This window comes from Cuculus canorus, chromosome 1 (genome assembly GCF_017976375.1).
Source record: "Cuculus canorus isolate bCucCan1 chromosome 1, bCucCan1.pri, whole genome shotgun sequence".
NCBI lineage: Eukaryota > Metazoa > Chordata > Aves > Cuculiformes > Cuculidae > Cuculus > Cuculus canorus.
The window spans coordinates 50,996,048-51,016,649 of record NC_071401.1 but is presented as its reverse complement, the minus strand read 5'-3'; the positions used below and the strand labels follow the sequence as shown (position 1 = coordinate 51,016,649).

Genomic DNA, 20,602 nt, shown 5'->3' with positions numbered 1-20,602 from the left:
TAGACTTTAATGTCTTTGAGCCCAAGGTGGCTGGGGAAACCCATCTGAGCCCTTGAAGTAGTAGTCCTTTGTTTTGTGTTCTCCATGAAAGAAGAGGTGAAGGCACTAAATGTACTTTTGCTGAAAAAGCATGTCTGTTTTGGGATTTTCCACATGTTGCACCTATACTTGGTCACATGTTCAACAGCAGTTGTCTATACAACTGGGACTGGGAGAGAAACTGCCAATATGTGCTGTTTGACCCCCATTGTTATTTTTATTTCTATGGACTCTGTCACATTCCCTGCCAGATAAGACTTGAGAGACATGTCCACGGTGAACATATTTGGAGTCCTTTTAGCAACTGCCCGAGCCCTACACTCTGAAGCGTAGAGTTAAAAGATATTCTGTTGTTTTGTCATGAACATGGCTTTTAAGATTCTGACTGGAGTTCAGCCTCCATCTAGCGACCTGGTTTCTCCAAAGAACTTCAGTCAGGCCCTCATAATGAGCAAGCCATATGAACCTCCTTCTACTTTTCAGCTGCTTTATTTGTATATGAAAAGGCTGAGTGAGCTGTAGATCTGTATAACCATTTTCCAGCCTTTCACATAAAAGAGGGCATTTCCTAGAATGTAGCAAAAGCTTTTGCCAAAGCAAAAACTAATTTTCTTTTTTCAAAGCTGTTACTGCATCAGCTGCATGTTAGAATCACAGAATCGTTAAGGTTGGAAAAGATCTCTAAGATCATGTCCAACCATGAGCCCAACACCACCATGCCTACTAAGCTATGCCCTGAAGTACCACGTCGTTGTATGGCGTGGCATGCTCAGGTCTTTTAAGACAAACACATGTTGCATACTCAGTTTTGGAGAGGAAGAGGGACACCAGGTGTGGCTTTTACCTCCTTTATTCATATCTATGCGTCAGGCAAGAGGGAAGGGACCTATGGTGTGCTACTACAGGTAACTGCTATCATAAAAGTACTCCAACAAACAGTACTGGGGGAAGGGTACCAGCAGGATGAATAGATAAGGGTATCTTGAAGAAAACCAGTTGTTTGCGAACATCTGTACAGTTTCAGTATTACTGCTCTCACTTGTTCCCTTGCAGCAGCTTGTTACCATCTCTCTGCTGACAGCTACCAGCCCTGACAACACAGCTGGTACAAGAAATAGGACAGGTGCTCTCTGAACTTCAGGGCAGTGTCCCAGGCCAACTGAAATCACCACTGCAGTTTCAGATAAGCTCACAGAAAGAGGCTCCTCATTGATACAAGAGTGCATGAGCTGGGAGTGTGTACTTGACAGGTAGTGAGGGGAAGCAGCGGCATCAGCTGCCACAGCTATAAATTGTCACTGTCTGTGCATCTGTGCCTTTAGGACTCTTGTCAGGGAGCTGAGCTTATCTTAGCTTTTAAAAGTTTTTTATTTGTTCCTTTAGCATTTGAGATACATTAAAATAAGGAGAAAAAATAGCTTTTCTCAAATCTGTATCTAGCCTGGACCAATGCTCTAAAGCCTGTTAGAGCAAAAGCAGTATTTTGATGTCAAGTTAGTTGTTTGATAATGTTGATGTGATTTAGAAACAAAGTCTGAATTTGAAAATAACAGAACTGCTAGCATGAGAAAATGGGGACAGAGAAGGTTTTTCGATACAGATCTTCACTTTGTTTCCTCTTAGGAGGGAATAGATATCTGCATTATGAGATGCTGTAATACATACTTGAGTTACATTTTACAGACAAATATGAAAAAGACTTCTTGGCTTTAAGGTTTTGTGATCATAGTTAGATGAAATGCATAACAATAATTAAAAAACCCAGATGTTAGCAGAATAAAGCAAGCTTGTGCTAGTGTGATGTTAATAGTATATATATTTCATTTTTACAGCTTCTAGGTATTCATGAGTGGTCTGTCTGTGGCTTTATCAGGTTATCATTTGCTTAGTCCAATAGGAACAAATTCTTAAATAATATTTTAAAATAGTTTATTAAAAAGCTGACAAGGACTTAACTGTTATAGCAAACAAAATTAAGTAGATCTTCTCCTGTTAAAAATTACTTTTCTTATTCCATTTTCCTGTAGTTGCATAGCGTCTTTTGTAGTTAAAAACTCAATTTTGACAATCTAAGTGGTATGAAATATAGGATCTTCTGCATTTTCTTTTCCATAAGAAAGTCATTGTTAATTTCATGCTTTCTTACTGCTTTTTGGATAGGACTTGTCCACGTTTGCAGGTTAGCGGAGGTCAATGGATGAAAAACGAAGGAATTACAAGGATGACAAATGTAACTATGTTTGTTTGACTTCCACTACAACCTCAATGACAGAGAGATACAGCTGCAATAAATAACGTTTATTCTGGCATCTGGCATATGTTTTACCAGTAATTACCAGGCACTCTTTAATTTTCCTTTCCCATCACAACGTCATGGTGCAATTACCAAGTTGTGTTGGCACATGAAGGCATATTAATAACATAGAAGACAAAAGAAAAGACTTGGGGCCCAGAAATAAAGTAGAGAAGGAAACTGACACATGACGGAAGGGCATGACAGCAGGAACCCAGGGCTTGCATCCTGGATACTCAACTGGTATTGAGCCGATTCCAGCAGGATGTGTTTTAAGTCATTTGGTTTCTTTGCTGGCCTAATGTCAGTATGCCCAAAGGGATTCCGGATGTGCTGTATGAAGGCATGATGAGACAGCTTTTGTTTTCCAGCCAGTCCTGCTGTTCTCATTTATTGATCACTCAGGTAAACAGTGCTTAAAAAGAAGTGGCCATCTCACACCATCAGAATTAACAAGTTAACTTTATTTTTTGGTAGCTTCAGCTGTGAACATTTATAAAACATTTGTCTTGTGTCTTTGTCAGACTTCAGCAGAAGTTCTGAAGAAGCCTGTATCACTGCTTTTTTAACTGAAATGATGCAGTTTTCATGTTACAGTCTCTTTACTTCAACTAATTTTTTGTGTTTATAAATAACTTATATACAACTAGAGTATAGACTTTTTACAATACACACTAGAAAGGAAAGTTCTCTTTCAGGAAAAGGAGTAAGGAGATAATACACCTTGCAAAGATAAGTTGTTTAACCTATGGGAGATATTCAGTCTTGGGGTGAACCAAACAGTTCATTAACTTTTAGTCTAATACATTTGACAGTGTTATCTATGGGAATTGTCCAATAAGGTTTTCATGCTTCAAATACTATAACATGCATTTTCATCTCCAAAGGTCTATAAACTTAGCACTTGTGATAGTCAGATGTGCACAGGAATTGTGCATTTTATCTCAAAGTTTGATTTGAAAGAGGGCAGATTTAGATCTCGTATTAGGAAGAGATTTTTTTACTGTGAGGGTAGTGAGGCACTGGAACAGGTTGCCCGGAGAAGTCATGAATGCCTCGTCCTTGGAGGTGTTCAAGACCAGGATGGATGAGGCTTTGAGCAACCTGATCTAGTGGAAGGTGTCCCTGCCCATGGCAGGGAGTTGGAACCGGATGATCTTTAAGGTCCCTTCAACCCAAATAATTTCATTAATTCCTTTGCTTGTGTGACTTGGCTAACAAAACCATTGCTGTAATTGGAGCTCAGCTAGAGGTCTTGCAATTTTCAGATGTTCTGGTTGTAGTCAGTCTGAATTGTAAGCTATTTTAGTCTAATTCTTTCTCAGACACCCAGATAAACTGTGAATCAAGTCTTTGCTTTGAGTTAATAACATCCAGGGATATGTATGTGCAGTATGGAATTAGAGCATTCACAGTGGTGCTTACTTCCCGGAAAAAATAATGAAATTGGTCACAATGATACAGCTAGGAATTTATAATGCTGATTTTTCCTGATGTCCTATGACAGTTCTTTCTCAGTCCAACATCACTCCTTGATTTCCTGACATCCTCAGAAACAGAATCATACTTAAGCTTCTGTACAGGGACAATTATGAGTTTTTCGCTGTGGACCCTGGATTTTTAAGCTTCTTTCCCTGCAGTGTACTACAGACTTTGTTTCTCAGGTAGCTTTCCATTGGAAGATTTTGCAAGTACCGTCATCTGTGTTTCTCCTACCTCGCGTGAGCTTTCTTCGTGATGTGACCTGGCAGCGCTTGAAATCGATAAACTCACTTGTCGCCTCAGTATTTTCATTACAGTTCTCTTGTATCCTTTGCATGCAAAGAAATAGATGAAAGGATCTAGGCAGCAGTTAAAATTCATCAGAAACACGGTATAGTGGAGTGACTTCTGGAAAATTTTAGTTTCAGTGCATGAGGGTTCATTCTGAAGCTTCTTGATCATGTGTTGTATGATTGCAACATGGTAGGGGGTAAAGCAGATGATGAATACTACAATTACAAATATGATTGTATTGATAGCTTTTTTGTTTATCCCTGATTTTTCAGTCAATGGATTTTCCTTGGCTGTTTGAAAAAGTTTGCAGCTAATTTGAGAGTAACAAAACAGTATAATCCCCAGGGGAATAAGGTACCCTACTAAGCAAGCAGCAAGAAGTATAAATGGTAGATGTGCTATTTTTTCAAAGTTTGGATATTCCATGCACGTAGTCCTTTCTTTTTCTTCCTGAGACATGGGTTGTATAAGTAATGGGAAAGTTTGACTGAATACCAGAAACCAAATAAAGATACAAATGCCCTTGGCATATTTAATCCTTCTGATCTTGTATCGGAAAGGGTGGACAACAGCAAAAAACCTGTCAATGCTCAAACAAGTCATGAAGTTTACACCTGCGTAGGTGTTGATATAGAACAAGAGAGCAGTTATTCGACATAGTGCTTCTCCAAATGGCCAGTGAAATCCCTGGGCGTAGTAGGCGATCCTTGTAGGCAGGGCGATACAGAACAGGAGATCGGAGAAGACAAGATTTGTTGAATAGAGGGTAGTGGAGTTGATCTTCTTTCTGTTTTTAAAAATGACAGTGAGGGCAATGGCATTTCCAAGCACCCCGAGAATTAAGATGAAGCTGTAGAAGACAGACAGTAGTATCCGTGCTGTATCTTTGTGCTCGTATAAGTCACAAGTGGAACTGTTCTTCTGAGAAACTGTGAAAGTGTCCATTTCTGTAACCATGGTTGTTGCAGGAAGCTCAGTAGACCTAACGTGAAAAAAAAACCAACAAAAGGGAACATTTTTTAATAAATGTAGATAAACTTCTGCATTACAACAGCCAACCTCTGTTGCAAAAAGTAAGATTGTAAAAAACTGAAATGAAACTTCATTGTGGCAAAATACTTTTCAAGCCTCCATCTGAAAACAAACAAACAAAATGATGGCTTTTGTGTCTTTTTTTGCTTTTCTCGTTTGATCCCAATGCCTTCTTTCCTGAAAAAAATGGATGGGGCAAAATAATAAACCAGGGATGTCGTGTATTTGGAAAGTGAAGTTTATGGATGGTTAGAAGGTGGGAGACTGCTTAAAGCAATCTGAGAGGATTGTTTAGTATCTTCCTTTACATTTTGAGGAGCTTATCCTACATATTTCAGGTTGCTCAGAGTTAATGTACCTGTAACATATATATACGCCAGTCTGATCAGATTTCTGTGCGGGTTAGCAAAGGTGCACAAGGTTCTCTGCAAGCAGTAAATCTGTGGATAGTGGATGATGTGTATGAAAATACATAAACAAGTTACCTCATGTATGTTTATGGAAGATATTTAGCATCCAGATAATAAATTAAGACTATATTAGCCTGTGTTGTACAGGCAGTGGGAAAGACAGGTGAGTGACTTCTGTCTGATAGATGTACAGTGTTCTGTATAGTGGTTTTTCTTGAACAGAGATATTTACCTATCAAGAAATAAACAGGCAAAGCATACTATTGCAAGAAGATATCTCCAAATGGCAGAGGGGTTGGAATTAGGTGATCTTTAGGGTCCCTTCCAACCCAAACCATTCTATGATTTTATGATTCTTAGTTATCCATGAAGTACACACCACATGCCGAGAGGTGGGAATACTGCATTCAACCTTGGGAGTTAAATACCAAGTGAGAGTTTTGTGATTTGAATAAGGCAGTTAAACTGGTAAATAGCACTTCCAGCTGTAGTGCTGATTTAAGAATGCCTGTAATTTTATGTTCTTTAATTGTGCATCATTCATAGTATCTTTACAATGTCGTGGAATGGTTTGGGTTGGAAAGGATCTTAAGGATTATCCAGTTTCATCCCCCTGCCATGGGCAGGGACACTTTCCACTAGACCAGGTTGCCCAAAGCCTCATCCAACCTGGCCTTGAACACCTCCAGGGATGGGGCATCCACAACTTCTCTGGGCAACCTGTGCCAGTGCCTCACCACCCTCACAGGAAAAAAGTTCTTCCGGATATCTGATCTGAATCATCCCTCTTTCAGCTTGGTGTTAGTGTGTCTAATGATTGATTAATAGGGTAATTATTACCCTGAGGATAGTCCTGGTATACTTTCCTCCTGTTTCATCTTTTCCCTTGCAGAAGCATGTAGGAGGGCTCTTGTTTTACATAAGCGTAACAGGCTGCTTTTTGCAGAAAATGGTGTGGGTTTGTGTGGGCACCTGGGTGTCAGTGAGGTATTTTGTTTCATTTCTCTTACTTAAATGCTTCTGATGACTTGTTCATACTCCCAGCATGACACCTATCTTCTACTCATCTCTTCCTTCTAATTTGAATAAAATAATATCTGAAACATACGTAAGAAAGAACAATCTAAGGTTTATAATAACCAGTTCTATTGCAGTAGCCAGCTACAGCATATTAACTGCATGAATTTATTTTCACTGTAAATTTGTAACAGTTTTGGTTCATAAATGATGTGCATAATTGTCACATCCATTCATTTATCTTTCTGTAAATGTTTGTAAAATGTAGAACAGCTCTTACACAAATACGTTTAACTACGGTTTAGAAAAATTTCCATCATTAGAGTGAATTACTTTTTGTTTACATTAAGAATAGAATTTCATAAAACACGTTACCTAATTTTGTGCTTCAGTGTAATGAATTAATCTAGTACTTGTTGTTGCTCAATATAGGATGTTCACCCTCACATAAACCATGCGCTATATTGAGAAGGAGTCCTAGCTGAGGGTTTGTGTCTATCCGGGGTGTTAGCACGGGTAGACATGAGGAACAGTTCCATAGCAGGATAAACTGGCCACAAACAGATGAGAAGACGGGTGCAGTACCACAGCTTGTGAGCCTTCCAGGGTAGCATGCACATCAGCTAAGCTGTGCTCCTTGGCAGAGGATGTCAGCAGGCTCTTCTGCCTGCTGTGGTTGTCAGCCCTGGGTGACGAAAGTGTTCTTTTTGATCCTTGTTAGCCACCAAATATTCTGACTGTTAATGTAGGGAGCACGTTGTATAATACTCTACATAAGCATTAGTATTTTCTCTGTATATAGTAGATACATATGGGCATTTTTGAGCCATCACCATGGTGTTTAGGTGTTATATTGCCTGAATATATTTCATTTTCTAAAAAAAAAGAATATCTCCAGGTACTGTATCTGGTTTGGAGCCCAAACAGATGATAAAATTGCTACCATCTGACAACTTAATGTGTGTCACCTGAGCTGTCATAACTTCTTTGTACATCTAAGTTCTTATTGGTTATGGATGAACTCCATTCAGCTCAGCAGGTGTTTCACATCTTCTTGTCAATCTTGAATTTAAAAAAAAAAGGTATATTCTTCCTTAAAACACTATTAAGTAAGAGAAGACTTTTTTTTTTTTATTAATCTTCTTCCTTATGTCAGGTTGTTCTTTATTTCTTGGCAGCAATCCTTAGCGAGCAGCTTGTTTTACATACAGAGCACGTGATATCCTCCACAGAATGTATCTCAAAAAAACAACAACAGGCCCATTTTCTGTACTTTTTGTATGGTTTGCATTCTTGAAGCAAAAATGGAGAATGTTACCTCCTTACTGCTGCAAACCTTGGACCAACTGGACTTGGTTCTTACTGTTTTTAATGAGCTATATGCCTGAATACCTTGTGAGAACATGGCCATTTACTGCCCTGAATCCAGATGTATCATTGGAGCTACCCTCTACAATCACTACCAAAATGTTTGCTCTTCTAGGTTGTTGGATTAAATACCCCTTCTCAGTGGCTTTCTGAATTTATTAATTGTTCTGTTTTGAAGTATATACTTGAGAGAAAAGATAACATTAGTTTACCTTGCCAATTTAATAATTGTAGAAAACATTGCCACAATTTTTAGCATAGAGGTGCATGCAGAATTTTGAGGCATAAAGTATTTAAAATTCCTGCCTTTATGTCAATATTGTAAAGAAGGTTCTTCAGGTTTTTACGTTTTTGGAGGCACACAATACTCAGTGACACAGAGCACTTACTTATTTAATGTGACCTGCTGTATGAGCCACGTGACGTTATTATTTTAGTTATTTGTGTATGGATTCCACTAAGTTTTAATTTAAAAGTTATTTTCTAAAATGCTGTTTGGTCTTCATTCAGAGAATTGAAGAGAAAGCGAATTAGGTGTTTCTACTGTAGTTTTTGGTCAGTCAGCCTCCCTTTTAAGAAATGTGGGTGTGTCTTACTTAAATTTCTCTAAAATTGATTTGCAGTTACTGGGTTTGAGCCTTTCCCCTGTGTACAGTCTCATCAGTTTGGCAATTCAAGGTGAATTTTCAAATGTCTCACCACAAGGCAAAATGATCTTGTGACATTTGTTTTAACCCCAGTTTAGTCCCACGCAGGAGATGGGGTTCCAAATGCCTTTTTATATAGGTGTACCTGGAATCATAATCACCACTCGTCCCTGCTTTGCCTGTTTAGTTGATTAGGTACCCGAGCTAGAGCTGTGTAGCATTGCACTGACAACTTGTGATGTTAATTCACTTACATCCTGGAGTACTCCTCAGATTCACTGTATCCTAGGATATCTCCAGTCTAGTGGCATAGCCATTGCTCTCTGCTTCTACCTGGGAGGACCTTACACCTGGGAGAGTTTAAAATTAATTTTAATATTATGCCCAGGCTTGTAGCCAGTGGAGATTGTTCTTTATTGTTTTCACACTTTCTGTTTTCAAGGCTTAGTGTTGTATTTGTGTTCTGATGACCAATGGGAATAAAAAAAGTTTTTCTTTAGCTGATTACTTCATGAAATTTGTGAGCTGGGCAGTTTTTAGTCAACTATGCTTTCTGGATGTTTGATAGCAATTGTATCTGTGCACTTGGGGGGAAAGAAATCACAGTGCCATGTCAAGCTGCTTACAAAATCTGGCACATCTGAAGTCTGTGCAGGTGCCTTTCTAAGCCAATTTTGTAATCTCATCAAAGAAGGAAAATATGTTGGTTTAGGAGATTGATCTGTGAAAACATTTGACTGACATTATTTATTTGTTGTACATTTATACTGCAGTACATGAGAGCCCAGCTCAGAGTAGGGTCCCCACTGCCAAAAGTTTTTGACAAACAGAATAGTGGCTCCAGTCTGGAAGTACTATGTAATCCAAAGCCCTGGTTCATAGAGATGTTCGTGTATGATAAGCTTTATATACAGCATTGTAATGTTGCATACCTTTAACTATTAACGAGCACAAACTTAAGCTATGAGCCAGCAATTCAGTGTTGCAACCTTAGTTTACGTGGGTTTGGATTATATATACTGGTACCAAACTCCCTCTGTGTGATAAATGAGTTTTCTTCTTGTTCTCATCTGCTTTTGCTGAAGGAGCACCTTCTGTCTTTTCAGCATAACAAGGAGCATGCAGAAAGCTTTAACTGTGTGTTGTAATCTTATGTGTGATTTATGTCTCCTCATAATTTTCATTCTTAGCAGATTAATCCCTGGTCCATCTGTCCCGTAGCTAATTTAAGAGGAATACTAATTAAATTCCTGGAAAGGCACGGCAGCTCATCAGAAAGATCTCTCCTGCCTCTATACATAATATGGTTTAGTCACTTTGAGATGGACAACTAACAGTGTTGGGGAATAACATTGCCTATGTATGCATAAAGAGTATAAATTATTTAAAATTAATAGTTGGGAGAGAGACTTCTCTTTTCCTGCAGTACCTGACCTGAGGACTTATGGTGCTTACAGTCCTCTCTGTAGGTGTAAGTCTTACAGACTTTAAAAGACTGTAGAAGGAACGAAATAGGCAGTGCTGTTGTTATGTATGTTTATTTTTCACCTTGATCTCTAAAATTAATTGTTTTCTGTTGACCAGTCGTATTTACTGTTTGGATTTCTAATTTACGATAGAAGTGATCTTCATTGTAGAGTGTTTTCTTTGAGAAAAAGGCTCAATTCAGCTAAGTTAAAAAGTGTGCATGCTGAGTGGCATAGTAGAACACTTTGTTAATATAGAAAGAATATAAATTTAAGGTAGATATACCTAGCTGTATGCCTTGGCAGCTTGGGAGCTACACGTGGTTCAATAAAAGCTGAGGCAAGAGAGGGGTGTCTCATAAAGCTTCCTGTTTCTTTCTAATACTTTAACAGTCGTATGCTTCTAGTGTATGATGTTTAATTTACCATTTTTTCAAAAGCTGTTGGATTTTTTGTGTCCTAAATGACAACGAGTTGGCATAGTGACCTGAAGACTGAATCCTCAGTTGCAACCCACAGGTAGTGTTGGTGAGATAGTTTCCGGGCTAATGCTTTTGTTCTTCTTTGGTATAAAGCCACATTTTTTTGCATATTAAAGCTAAATTTGTAAGCGACACATCAGAGAATCCCAAGTATGCATTCTGTGAATGAAATTGTCTTAATGATGGCTATGAAGAATTATAATATTCTTTAAGTGCTTAACAGAATTTTCAGACTCGCACTTTGTAGGATCTTTATGGTCCTGCTTTCATCTATTACAATAGATTTTGCAAAGTTATGTGACAGTTATATTTGGCACTCAAAAATAACAGAAGCTGCAGTAAGCAAACTGGAAATAAAGAAGTTGAGTTGAAATGCTGTAAAATTAGTTAAAGAAAAAGTGGAAGTCTTTTGAAGTGTACATGTCTCACTCTTATCTGTGGCATCTCTCTTTCCAAATGTCATCTGTCCTATGAAAAGTGTAAGAACTATCTAACATAATTCATCTCTGCCAAAAACATATGTTAGTGTGAAGATCTGTACTGATGCTGAGATGATTAAACTCCCTTCAGTTTACTTGCCTAAGTATACTAAATATAAAAAGGAGATAGCTTAAAGTAAGGCAAATAAAATAAGAACGTGTTTCACTCACAATTACTTTCCTGCAAGCAGAAATAAAAATAGATCAAGTAACAATTTCTAAGTTTAGTACTAGAAAACATGCATGTCTTTATAAGTTTTTTTTGCCCGGGATGATATGAAACCTGTACAGGTACAGTCTTTAATTTTAGGGAATACAACTTCAGAACTCTAGCTTAAATTTATTATTCATTACATGTATGCATACTCCTCAGTCTTTCAAGCAGAAAGGAATGAGATTTGAACTTATAAAGATGAATTGCCAGGTAAGTTTTCAGTTCCCTCGCCTCTTCAGGAGGAGCCATGAAAATGTAAGATAGACCTCTAGTGCTCTGTGCTCAAAGGTCTGCATGCTGTCCCTGATTTTTAAGATAAATGGTAGTTCAGTTATTGTCTGTTGAACAGTCTGTCTTGTTTTGCCAGTATAATAGGAAGAAATGGATCCTTTTTAATTGTGAAGATGTATAAAATTGTACTACTTGTGATATTTCTTCAGCTTTATGGCATGAGGATCAGTATTGAGGAGAAAGATATTTAGTCATTGCAGATCAGAAGAAAATTCCTTCAAAAAACTTTGAAAGAAATGCGTGTCAGAAAGTAAAAGAGGAATTAGCTCATAAAACTTTGATTTCTTAAAATATTCTGTTGCAATATTTAGATGCGAGAATAGTGACTGGACAGTTCTTGAGCTGATGATAAAGGCAGTTTCATAGACAAGGAGCACATGTGATAGAACAAGCTATCCATTCAAGACCATAGTACAGATGTTTTTTAAAGCTCTCTCCTATTAAAGTATCCTACGAGGTTCAGTGAATGACTTAAGAACTGCAATGCTTCCCTTAATACTTGTACAGTAGTTATTTCTCTGTTAGTGTAATTTAAATTGCTCCTGCTAAAAAAATTGTCTAAGCTATTGCAATATCAAATGTCTCCATGTGACTGTTGAAAGGCTGTATTGTAAGAAAGGACTGGTAGTAACTTGATGCTGTGAATCAACAGATCCTTTAAATAAAAATTAACTGTCAGCATATTAATATGTGAACATTCTCCCACGAGCCTTGTTTCTCCCATCCAAAGATCATTGATCCTTCCTACCACATGAAAATAATAAGTATAATGCAAAAAAAAAAGAAAGAAAGAATCTTTCTGGAATTGTTTGCTGGATTTCAGCAAAAAAAAAAAAAAACCAAAACACATACATTAAAAGTTAGTTGAAAATAATTAAAATTAACTCTTTTCTGTACTTACATATCTGTAGCTCCTTGGATCCTCTGAGCAGTTAAGAGCATTAACAGGATGGCTTGACTGCGAAAGTTTACCCTTGCACATTGTTTTCAAGAGTGATTATGTGAGTCTCTTTTGTGGGAGGGGCAGTTTTTTTTCAAGTGCTTAAAAAAACCCCCAACTTTGTTTGTATGCTGGTCTTGATTTGCTGCCTACTGTTTTATGGGATGTGAAAGCACCTATTTTTAATCCTTTTACAATTAGTCTGTTCAAAGAGAGTAATTAGAAACAATGCTCCCGCCTGAAGTTGCACTCGGTAACTTTCACAGAAGGGACTTTACCCAGAGATTTACTTGCGTAATTGCTGACCAATTAAAATCCGTAAGAGAAAAACTTTGTTTATATGCCATTTGCATTTAAAAATAACTTAAATTTACTTGGTAGCCAAGAGCTGTATGATCAGCACATGCTTCAAAACTGCTTCTTACTGATCGGATCTGACATAGCACAAGAAAGCCTCGGGACTGAGGCATACTGAGATATTGTGTGAAAACAGACGTCTCAGCAGCCCGTGTACATTCCCAGCACTGGTTTAGTATCATAATGATGGGGTTTTACAGAAATACCCTTTGCAAATATATAAGGGAGTTGAAGGACTCTGGTGATTTTGGAGATTTAAGGAGGCTCTGCGGCTTTGTAAGCTGTTTATTATATTTTGAGGATAGTAGTAGTGATAGTAACAATAATAATAGTAAAAGTAGTAGCAATAATAATAATACACATGTAAGGTAAATACATCAGAGGTAAAGAACTTGTAACACACAAATCTAATTCCCCTAAAATGATATTGATAAGAATGAATGGCTAGACAATAGGAAAGGAATAGGATGTCAAATTGTGAGGTAACCCGTTGTTACCCGGAATAACCCTATTTCTGCATAAAGAACATTGATCTAAGAATTAAATTGTGTGTTTGTTAAGAGGGTTTTGGAGATTAGAGATAGATGGAAAATCCTGTGGTTTGCTGCTAGAGGCTGTGGTTGGGAGTTACCTGGGATTTTCCCCAGAAACTCATACTGATTGTTCGTGACTGCATAGGACTATTTATCTTTGAAGTGGCCTCATTTTGTGGCCTCATTTTTAAGAACCAGCAAGTAGACATGATGATGCTGTTTTTTGTGTATCAAACCCACACAGAGGGTGGAATGCCTTTTTGGAAACATTAGGGCTGTCTTCATGGCCTTTGCAGATGTTGCCGTGTTGGAAGCGTGCAGAGATATGATCTCGACTCACATGTCTCATCTCATCAGAAAGCCTAAAGTTAATGCAGATCTAATGACAAAGTTAAACCTTACTCATGTATCTTGTCCTATGGGAAAGGTTTTTGCTATAGAACAATGAAGTACAGCCTGGCAAGCCACTTTTGTGCTTACTTGGAGCACTTAGTTGGCACTATGTGCTGCTTTTTCTGGTGCTTAACTCCCAGGGTAGACATGACTTGAATTCCCTTAGATGCCAGGGCTCAATCTAGGGCTTTCAGCTCCTCAGTTTTTATGGGGCATTTATCTTCTAACAACAGATTCAGAAAGTCTTTGAGAGAACTCACTGATCTTATTCTGGATTTTTTTTTTCCTTTCTAGTTTTTGAATTATTTTAGTTATTCAGCTTCATCACATTGTTGGATCTCTTTAAATGGAGTCATGAGAATTAAAAACTGTTTAAAGGGAAATTGCACAGGGAACATTCTTCATATGTACACAAAATAAAACTGAAGTGTGGTTCCCTGTCCAGCGGCAAAAATATGTAGTAGAAATAGGAAATTTTGAGATACAGAGTCCTGTAGTGGTCTTTGCTCAAGGGCTAACATAAGTACCACAGCTACATATCGAAGGAAATGTTTATTTCAAAATAGTCTTAAGATTATAAAATAATGCCAATATGTGGTTGCTGCACCAATCTGATAAAATACTGCCTTCCTTTGATTAAGATACATTATGTACCCGTTGAGTCACACTGATGTATCTGCCACCACTCCAGCCTAGCATGATGTGATGTTAACTGCTAGAGCTGAATAATGTGGGTTTGCGTTCTTTCTCTCACTATTTATCCTTCTAGCTATTTATTTGCCATTCTTATACAGCGGCTGTTCATGCAATATCTGCTTGACTGTCCTGGGATTTGAACGTTAAAGCCAAGAAATGGCGTGTATCAAAAAGTGTGACGTATGTTTGGTTTGACCATTTGTGTGCAGAAGCTTACTGTTCCCCTTTTGGTGTGTGAGGAGAGTAACATGTAAATTAATGTACTGATGTATTACTTTTGGAGATGGTGACGTGAAAGCAATGCAGTTAATATATTGACCAGTACGTTATGACGCCTGGGCTGTTATTTTCGGTCTGCTTACATAGTCCCTACTCTTCTTGAGCAGTTTACCAATGGTGCTGAACTTAGCTTTACAATTTTACATCTAGAGACCTGCTACCCAAAGTAAGAAATTACTTCTAAATTATACAGGGTGTTTATGGGTCAACCAGAAAATGAATCCAGCCAGCCTGTTTCTTAGCTACAAAACTGCCTCTCCTTCCAAAACTCCTTTTGTTTTCTGGGAGACAGGTCAGGTATCGAGAACTAACCTGTAGCTGAATCCAGTCTTTTTTTGTGGATAAGCATGATTGCTCAAGTGACTTGAGTTAGAGGAACAGCAAATGATGACTAACCAGTGAGTCATGGTGAATCTGCAGAGGTCAAATGAAGTGTGTTAAATTAATCTAGATGAAGAAGAAATTGAGCACCCAAACTTAGATGAACTCAGGACACTAAAAATTTATATACAGCTGTTGAATTGTACCTCCTCAACAAAATACTCCATCATCTAAACCCTTTCAGCATTTGCTTGTGCCTCTATATGCCTTCTGCCTAGTTCCAGTGTCTGTGTCAGATTTAGCTGAGAATGGGATTCATTCCAAACCGCCGCCTTTGAGAAAGGTGCAAGGTCCTCTCTCTCGTGCTGAACTCTTGCTCTGGTTTATTTAATATCACCAGTCCTGAAAGCAAAACTACCAGGTAAACTGTCACCATCAATCCCTTGCTGCAGACATCTGATGCTGGGCAGCAACTGTCAGTAGGTAAGCACAGGTAACTAACTTTGTAACACCTGGTTGACACTAATAATTTATCAGTTAAGGATAAATAGTTGACCCTGTGATACTGTACTCAATTTGGTCAGCCATTCCTATACCACTCCCTCAGTTTCATCTTCTTTGGCTTTCACAGGAATGGCAGCATGCTAATCATATATTAAATAAAGGACAGGGCCATGCTTTACAATATCTTCATAGTGCTGTAAGATGAATAATTCTTTGATGGTCTGCAGCAATTGCTTGACTTAAAGCAGTTAATGCTTAACTGAAGAATTTTTTTTGTGTATTCTGTCACCAGGCTGGTAGAATAGAATTGGTCAGTTGCTGTAAGTCAGCTTTGCACAAAGGTTTAGGAGATAGAGGATTAACTGATCTTTTCAGAAAAAGCTAAAGAGTAATGATTGCATATGTTAGCATCTTACTAATGATGGAGAAATTAAAACTTAAATCGGAAGAAAGGTTCTAGCCAGTACAAGAGGAAAAGTCTGGATTAGCTCACCAATGGGAAGGGAAAGGAACTTGAAACTGTTTTACAATGGAGCTGAGCAGTTTACAGAATAAGTTGTCAGATAGTCTTCGCATTAAAAAGTGAAGAGAGATACATGTCTGTCTTCTGTGCTCATGAGGGGATTGTAGAGTGTTCAGCTGGTTTGTTGATCTCATATTTTAATGAACCCAAAGTAGCAGTGATTCTGCTGAGATATCCAGGGACCGGAGAAACCTTTCTTTTCCCTCATGATGCATGAATTGAGATTTTGTGAGGGTGGCAAGGCACTGGCACAGGTTGCCCAGAGAAGTCCTGGGTACCCCATCCCTGGAGGTGTTCAAGGCCAGGCTGGATGAGGCTTTGGGCAACCTGGTCTAGTGGAAAGTGTTCATGCTGGTGCCGAGGTGGTAAGATTCTATCATAAATTTTGTCATGTTTCTTTTTTTTTCTCCACTTTCTTTCTTGTGAAAATTGGGCTCCATCCCAACTATCAAGGGTGGCCATATTCCAGGGATTTTCCTAATTTTAAGGAATATTATTGAGAAATGTTTAACATTTTCAGAATAAAGGCCGGCACCTTAAGTGTAATATGGCAATGTCCAGGCAGCCTGTAGGAACGCAGAGCACTGAAGTAACTCAGCAACTTGAATTACAAACACACTGTTTACATGCTCTGTGTTATCTGCAGCTGCTTTTATAGTGGATATTTTTAGTCCCCCAAAAAATATGTGGTTGTGAGTTTGTCAGGTTAATGTTTCTATGAAGAACTTAAATGAAGAAAAACACAGCACCACAGTCAGTAAGTGTAGTGAGTCATTCTGAATAAAACAATAGGTTATTTCTGCAAATTTAATCCCACAGAACTTCCATTGGCAACAGCAGATATTTTTGCAGAAGTAACATTAGCTTTCTGCACATTAGTTCATACATTTTAGAACCATTTTTTCAGTGTTCTTTGTGTATGTTCAGTGTTCTTTTGTAATGTTAGAATGTTTTATTTCATACTGCATTTAACAGTCACCCCTTTAAACTTTTAAATAGCGTGTTTCTCTTATGAGAAGTACTTGTGCCTGATTCTTTCTTCTCTGCCAGTAGTTTCTACATCTCTGGTTTATTTTTTTCAAGGTTATTGTTTCTTCAAGTTGTTTTTTTTCTCTCTGTTCAAAAAAAATCTTATCACTTCAGATGATGCAGAATGTTCCCATCTGCTCTGCTGTGTTTCTTTTTCAATGCAATTGCTGACATTTAACATGTTCTTCAAAATGACAATGTAATTGTTGTAACGCCTATTACAGTACACCTTTGGGATGGACATGGTGTCCGTATAGAGTGTTCAAACTCTAGAATTTAATGTTTCTGGTCTTAGTTTTCTATTTTGTTTGAGAATTTTATTTTCTAACCGACACAACTGAAATTAACTTCCTAAATATGAAGTGGGCATAATCTCAGTTTAAAGTCAGCACATATTTATGTCTATGGCCCTTCTCTGCGTAGAGACATCTCTGGTTTCTAGTAGAAGTTAATAGTGGCACTTGTAAGGATGTTCCTCATGCTCTCATAGTATATTGAATGAAGGACCAGGGCAAAGGTCTCTGGAAAAGAAGAGAAAGTAGAGGAAAGGAGATTTAAAGGGATGAAAGGGAAAGCAAAAGTAGGAGGAAAAGATGCAAATGAAGGAAAAGAGAGAATTGAAGTAGAGCTTCAATAAGAGTATTTTTCCAGTTGTAAATGTTGAATCTGACGATATATTATCAAACAATTAACATAATTAAAAGAGTTAAGAATCAGTCCTTTTATTTACTCTACATGGATGGATGTTTGTACCTGTCTAGTGATATACAGGAGCAGAAATCCCTTCAGTGATTATGAGCTTCAGGAACAAGGCTTTGATTATTCCCAAAATAACAGAGTAGCTTAGGTTTGACAGGACCTCTGGCTGTTATCTAGTTCAACCCCTGGGTTCAAAGCTTGTCCAACAACAACAGATTACTTACGGCTGTGTGTCCAGTCTGTATCTCTGAGGATGTAGATTCTAGCTCCATGCAACGTACTACAGTATTGGACTATCATTACTCCCAGCTGCTTTGCTCCAGTGTATTAACGTCTTTCTCGAATCAGGGAGCCACAACGATGCGGATTCAAGCTCAGAAGGGCTAAACAGTCACTTCTCTTGGCCTGGTGACTGTGCTCTTTATAATGCAGCCCTGTATGTGACTGGTCTTCCCTGCAAGGATGAGCTGCTAACTGACATTCAAAGAATTCTCCACCTCCTTGTCTGCAACTCTGTTTTCTAGCCAGTCTATAGTGTTGCACAGGTTTATTCCAGCCTTGAGTGGAAGACTCTGTGGTTGCTTTTGTTGAACTCGGTGAGGTTCCTGTCAGCCCATTTCTCCAACCTGTCAAGGAGTACCTGAATGTGACCCTGATATCCAAAGTATTGACTGCTCCCTCCAATTTGATGTCATTCAGCACCTTGCTGAGAGTGCACTGTGTCCTGTCATCCAGGTCATTAATAAAGACAATAAATAGTGTTGGCCCCAGTGTGGAACCCTGCTGGGGAAGCTGCTGGTAACTGGCTGCCGCTTAGACTTCATACTGCTGGTCAGAACCCTTTGAGTCCAGCAGTACAGCCTGTTTCCTTCAAGCCTGCTTATCCAGACCATATGTCCCCAGTTTTTATTTCAGGACACAAGAGGAGACTGAGTCAAAGGCCATCCTAAAGTCAGACCATAGAACATTTGCCACCTTTCTCTTTCTTGTCATCAGTGCCAGTTACCCTTGGTAAATCCATATGGGCTATTAGCAATTGCCTTGTCCCTTGTATAGCTGGAAATGCCTTCTTGGAGATTAGCTCTATAACGTTCCCAGGGACAGTGGTGAGGCTTGTAGCTACCCAAGTCCTCTTGTAGCTACCCTCCTTGAAGATGAGTGTGACATTTGCATTTTTCCAGTCATCAGGAAGCTGTCCTGATCATCGCGATGTTTCAGTGGTAGTAACATTGGCCATGTCCCTCAGTGTTCTGAGGTACATCCTCCCTGGTCTTATTGACTCCTGTGTGGCCAGTTGGGCTCAAAAGCTTCATAACTGTCTTCCATTACAGCAAGTGTTGCTCTAGTCTCACAGGAAGCTCAAGGACTTGGGAGGTCCGAGTGCAAAACTAACCGATGAAACAGAGGTGAAAAAGGCATTGGGTATCTCAGCTTTCTCCATGCCATTTGTCACTATGTCCCTTTTTCCACCAGGCAATGGGTCCACATTTTCTTCAGCCATCTTTTGTTGTCTCTTACTATGTATTCTAGTATTGTTTCATAGATAACTTCTCTGAAAGACCTTCTGTAGATGAGAGGTATCTCCATTTAGCTATTCTAAAACAAGGCATGAATAATGAATAGAAAATTCTGAAGGCAATGGGAAAGATTAATTTACATTTTCAAAGTGAAAGTACAGAAATAAATAATAGAAGTTGAGGGCAAAAGTTTAAAATCAATCAGAATAAATTTTCACACAGTGGAGTCCTGTATAGATGAGTTTCACAAAATATTTTGAAGGGCACTAGTTTTGACTTTTTGGAAAAAAAAGATAGCTGTTTGGATACTTGTGTTATACCTATTTATTCGATAGGTGAACTCTGTCTGAAAAACAAAACCCGATGTCTTTGGAGGCGTAGATCTGTGATGCCCACAAACTTACTGTTTTAGGAGAAAGGGTTCATCACCAGGTTTCCTCTCACTCGTCTAGATTGTCAGGTACTGAGCAGTGTTAGACACTGGACTTTGAATTGCGCGGATCACTACCCTGGACTGGGATGGATGGCGCTTTCTGTGGTCTCTGTTGACCTTAATGGTGAATTTTAACATTTAAGGAACCTTTCAACATTCTCTAACCTCTTTTTAAAATGCACTTGCAGTTATGGGAAATTCATTTTTGTACTTTCCCATCTTATGACTGAGCACCTCTTGCATGTGAAATCTCTGTCTGAGTGACTGTTTATCACAGGAGGAGTAAAACCTGAAAAGCATGCCACAATTTTGGTACTCCCTCAGGTCATTTGGTGAAAGTAGAGAAGAAATCATTTAAAATTACTTTTCTAGGAAAGGAAAAGTTCCTTTTCCGTTGTTTTTCTTCTCTCTTCCCTTATAAACCCTGATTTAATAAACTGAATGTTGTCTACATTGGAAGTGCTTCTGATGAAGAATTATTTTTGTGTGTGACACTCTTATAGCTGTGCCTGTCGGCTCCTGTAGGGTCTGGAGCACAAGTCTTATGAGGAGTGGCTGGGGGAACTGGGGTTGTTTGGTCTGGAGAAGAGGAGGCTGAGGGGAGACCTTATTGCTCTCTACAGCTGCCTGAAAGGAGGTTGTGGCGAGGTGGGTGTTGGTCTCTTCTCCAAAGTAACAAGTGATAGGATGAGAGGAAATGGCCTCAGCTTGCCCCAAGAGAGGTTTAGACTGGATATTAGAAAATAATTCTTTACTGAAAGAGTGGTGAAGCATTGGAACAGGCTGCCCAGGGAAGTGGTGGATTCTTTTATTCCTGGAAGTGTTCAAAGAACATGTAGACATGGCACTTCTGGACATGGTTTA

At 38.6% G+C, this 20,602-nt stretch overlaps 2 protein-coding genes across 3 annotated transcripts in view; one reads left to right on the top strand and one right to left on the bottom strand.

The window, feature by feature from the left end:
* The window catches only part of UBAC2 (UBA domain containing 2), a 103,719-nt gene that overhangs the window by 41,457 nt on the left and 41,660 nt on the right, over window positions 1–20,602 (top strand). The gene's annotated exons all lie outside the window — the stretch shown is intronic.
* Window positions 1,466–12,706, bottom strand: LOC104057301 (G-protein coupled receptor 183). The gene is made up of 2 exons (XM_009558647.2): window positions 12,416–12,706; window positions 1,466–5,090 (listed from the first exon to the last, which is right to left on the bottom strand). Exons 1-2 carry the CDS (start codon window positions 12,454–12,456, stop codon window positions 3,977–3,979), a joined length of 1,155 nt encoding a protein of 384 aa, XP_009556942.2. The 5' UTR covers window positions 12,457–12,706; the 3' UTR covers window positions 1,466–3,976.

What these genes read in the sequence shown, in the direction of transcription:
- LOC104057301 (XM_009558647.2), bottom strand. Translation starts at nt 12,456, where the DNA reads ATGCTCTTAACTGCTCAGAGGATCCAAGGAGCTACAGATAT. An exon ending in ATCCAAGGAGCTACAGATAT is followed by an intron (nt 5,091 to 12,415) that starts GTAAGTACAGAA and finishes TTTTCACGTTAG; the next exon opens with GTCTACTGAGCTTCCTGCAA.